The sequence below is a fragment of the Argiope bruennichi genome, chromosome 9, assembly GCF_947563725.1.
Source record: "Argiope bruennichi chromosome 9, qqArgBrue1.1, whole genome shotgun sequence".
Lineage (NCBI taxonomy): Eukaryota > Metazoa > Arthropoda > Arachnida > Araneae > Araneidae > Argiope > Argiope bruennichi.
The window spans coordinates 34057876-34061792 of record NC_079159.1 but is presented as its reverse complement, the minus strand read 5'-3'; the positions used below and the strand labels follow the sequence as shown (position 1 = coordinate 34061792).

Below are 3917 nucleotides of genomic sequence, written 5' to 3'. Positions count from 1 at the left end.
ACTTAAAAGAAAAAAAAAATTAAAATAGCACTTCTTCATGCTCATGAATTCTATGACTAACTCTTTTTCAATCAGAACATTTTATGTATTAAAATGATAATCCTTCTGATTGGCTTATTACTGGGAATTTTTCTAAGTGGGATACACAAATGTATGCCAGTTTCCTTTGAAATTCCTTTCGAAAAGAATCCGCTCTCACCATTATGTAAGAGCTAAAACTTGACTTTACATCAAGTAAATATTCGTAGTATTTCAAGGCTGCTTTCTCCAGTAAAAATGAAGATAGTTAATTGGATGCAAAACCGGTATACGTTGATATACCGGTATACTTTGCGGTACACTGATGCTTCATATATGGTATACTATATCGGTATATGGATATCGTGAATAAAAATTTTAAGAATAATTTGAATTTACATGCAGTCTATTTATTTAGTAATTTTAAAAGTAATTTAAAAATGAAAAAAAAAGATTTTTTTTATTTGTTCTAAAATATGATGTTATTTTTAAAAAAGGGAATGATGGGAAATGGATATTTCTTATTTTTATGCAGTAAAATGCGAATTACAAGCACAGCAATATTACATCGAATCTTTTGTTATTCTTATCATTATTACAGCTAAACATCGAAATCTCATTGATTTTTTTTTTTGATTACCTTTTCCAAATTCCTTGATTATCTTTCAGAACTAAACCTTCAGAATCAGGAAGTCCTTTTTATTGTTATCAATATCTTTTTAATAGTTTGGAATTTTTCTTATCCTTTTGATAATATGATGTTTTTTCGTTCAGTTTCGGTTCATGGCTATTGTTTCTGTTTATCTGCATCAAATCTCGCAATCATTTTAATAAAAGCACTCAATAAATGCATATCGAAGTAAGTAATTTTAAAAGTTTTAAACTTTTGTGTTTCAAAGGCAATTTATGAAACTATATTTCCAAAATAATGGGCATTACAGAAGAATTCATTATTCCTTCAACTGTCCAACAATGTGGGAATAATGACGACATAAAATTCTGTTCGTTTTATAATAACGCCATGAACCGACTGCTGGATATTAACGACACAGCAAATGTTTCTTGTCTTCACCGTTATTTCAAGATATTAAATGAATATTATGACTTCTGGTGCCAAGTGAAATTGGATCTTCAGGGCTATGATGACGCTATAATAAAACTACTTAGAGAATCTTTGTATTATAGATGGGCTTTTGTTTACAGAAATGCTACTTTGTTATCAAGTGCTGTTGCATTTCACTTTCGAATTGCCTATAAACAATCGCCGAAGAATATTAAAAGACTGATGAAGAAAAAGCTTATGAAAATATGCTCACTTGGTGGTTGTGCGGCGTCAGATATTGTCGCAATTGTCACAGATCTGGAATCAATTGCTCTGAAAAGTGGTATTGAATTGGACTTCCGAGTCACGATCATAGAATCAGATGAACGATGGAAAGCCACATGCATCACAATCCTGAGCTGTTTGAAGCAGTTTCATAAGGCGACGTGGAAAATAACATTCATTCGAGGTAATCTTGCTAAAAAGAATGGTTGGAGTTCAGAAACTTTCAATGCCATTCAAGAAGCAGATATTATAGCCATGACAAGATTCCTCTCAAAATTTAATCACAAGAAAAAGATTATGAAAGTAAGTGTCTGATTCCGATGTAGTTTATTAAACCTGCTTAGTCATTCTAAATCTAATGTAGTTTATTAAGTCTGATTAGTTATTCTAAATCTGATATAATTTATTAAGCCTAATTAGTCATTCTAAATCTTATGTAGTTTATTACGCCTGATTAGTCATTTTAAATCTGATGTAGTTTATTAAACCTGATCAGTTATTCTAAATCTTATGTAGTTAATTACGCCTGATTAGTCATTTTAAATCTGATATAGTTTATTAAGCCTGATCAGTGATTTTAAATCTGATGTAATTTATAAAGCCTGATTAGTCATTCTAAATCTGATAAGTTTATTAAGCCTGGTTAGTCATTTTAAATCTGATGTAGTTTATTAAGCCCATTAGTCGTTCTAAATCTGATGTAGTTTATCAAGACCGATTATTCATTCTAAATCTGATGTAGTTTATTAAGCCTGATTAGTCATTTTAAATCTAATGTAGTTTATGAAGCCTGATTATTCATTCTAAATCTGATATAATTTATTAAAGCCATAAACACTTGATCTAGACAATTTGTGACGTATGAAATATCCCTAATTTATTAAAGTAATTTAAATCTTTATTGTAGTTTATTGGCTATATCAGGAAAGCTTTATTTAATTTTTTGAACAATTTGGATTGTGTTTCATTTAAAAGAATTCTTAATCGGTTATTATTGGTTCTAGTTTAGTGACGAACTGGCTGACCGGTATTAATGAGAACAAAAAAAAAAAAAAAAAAAAAAAAAGACAGTATTAACTTAGGCAGCAGAGAACGAGATCTTCAGTGGGATTCATATATGTTTTATGTATTAAATACTTTTTTCTAAAGAAATTAAATATATTATGTTATTAGCAGTGAATGCTAAAACGAGGTTTGCTTACTGATGAAGAATATTTCTTCCTTTTCTATAGATAATCTGCAACAAGTTACAACCTGGAGCCCTGCTCTTCATCTTTGACCGTCCTCTAACAGAACTTATCGAATTTTCATTTTACATTACTGAATCGGATGGTTTTGAACTAATTCACGAAGAAGTTTGTGATCTTCACTCGCTTGATGTTGAAGCAGTGAAATACTTTAATAAATTACACGAGAAACAACTAGGAGATTTGAGGCATTTTAGATCGAATACTTCTTTTAATTTGTTCGTCGGCGCTTGGCTAAAAACATCACCAGAATCACTCAGAAAATGTCATGACAATATACAATGCATATTCCAGAACAATTCGGAAAAATACAACCCGATACAGAACTTTCTGAGTTCAAGTGCTTTTACAACGTGGGAAAATTTGTTTATGAAAAAGAGAGAAGCAGATGGTTGGAACTTAAATGGAATCATGAAATATATAGAGGACGAAAAGGTCAAAAGAAGTCGTCTGTTGATAGAATTTATTGAAGAAAGGAAAAAATTGGAAGAAATGCAAACGATTTTTTTACGCAAACTTCGGTCATTAGATAAAGACGAAAAAGATGCCAATGTAACTCAAGAAGTATCTTTGGAAAGCTATTTAATTCAAAAAAGACAATATTCATTGATGAAGAAAAATATTTATTATTATTCTTTTCATTCACTTTATTGATTCTATGCATGAATGAATTCATCAAGTCTTATAGATAATTTGTAATTATATAGAAATTTAACCCGTAACTGGAGACATGAATTTCCTCACGCTGCCAGAGAAATGGAGTCAAAATGATTCCACTGTTATTTTTCTTTTAACTTGAAGGTACTGAGCAGATGATTGTATTTAAGGACAAAATACCACGTGATAATCAGAGCTAATCAACAACGCGGAGTCATTTTGACTCCCGTCTCCAGTTAAGGGTTAAATGATTGCACTGTATGGAATTTGAAACTGTAAATGTACCAAAGATAATGTTAAATAAATTTGAACCTACAAGTATCTATTATTCTTGGTTGTATTAAGATAACTCGTAATGTATGAGTGGAATATCAATTTTTAAAAAAATTGTCTTTATTAATTTAAATGAGTGCTTGTGCTATATAAATTAAATTTTAATTTTAAAATTTCTAAACTATTTGATATCAAAATGTTATTAAAGTATAAAAATATAAATCTCAAAAATTTAGAAAAAAAAAAACAACCCTGAGAAATATATTTTTATGCTATGCCGAAAATTAATTTTTTTTTAATAACCTAATTCTTTATGAGAAGTTAAAATTGTATTGAATATATTTGATTTAAAATATACTCGGTAAATTTTTCAATGATAAACAGTAGTTGATTCA

The 3917-nt window shown here is 29.3% G+C and overlaps 1 protein-coding gene across 1 annotated transcript; it reads left to right on the top strand.

Annotated features, from left to right (window-relative positions):
* The first annotated feature begins 865 nt into the window (after window positions 1-865).
* Window positions 866-3577, top strand: LOC129984388 (uncharacterized). The gene is made up of 2 exons (XM_056094267.1): window positions 866-1648; window positions 2578-3577. Exons 1-2 carry the CDS (start codon window positions 947-949, stop codon window positions 3244-3246), a joined length of 1371 nt encoding a protein of 456 aa, XP_055950242.1. The 5' UTR covers window positions 866-946; the 3' UTR covers window positions 3247-3577.
* Window positions 3578-3917: the final 340 nt, after the last annotated feature.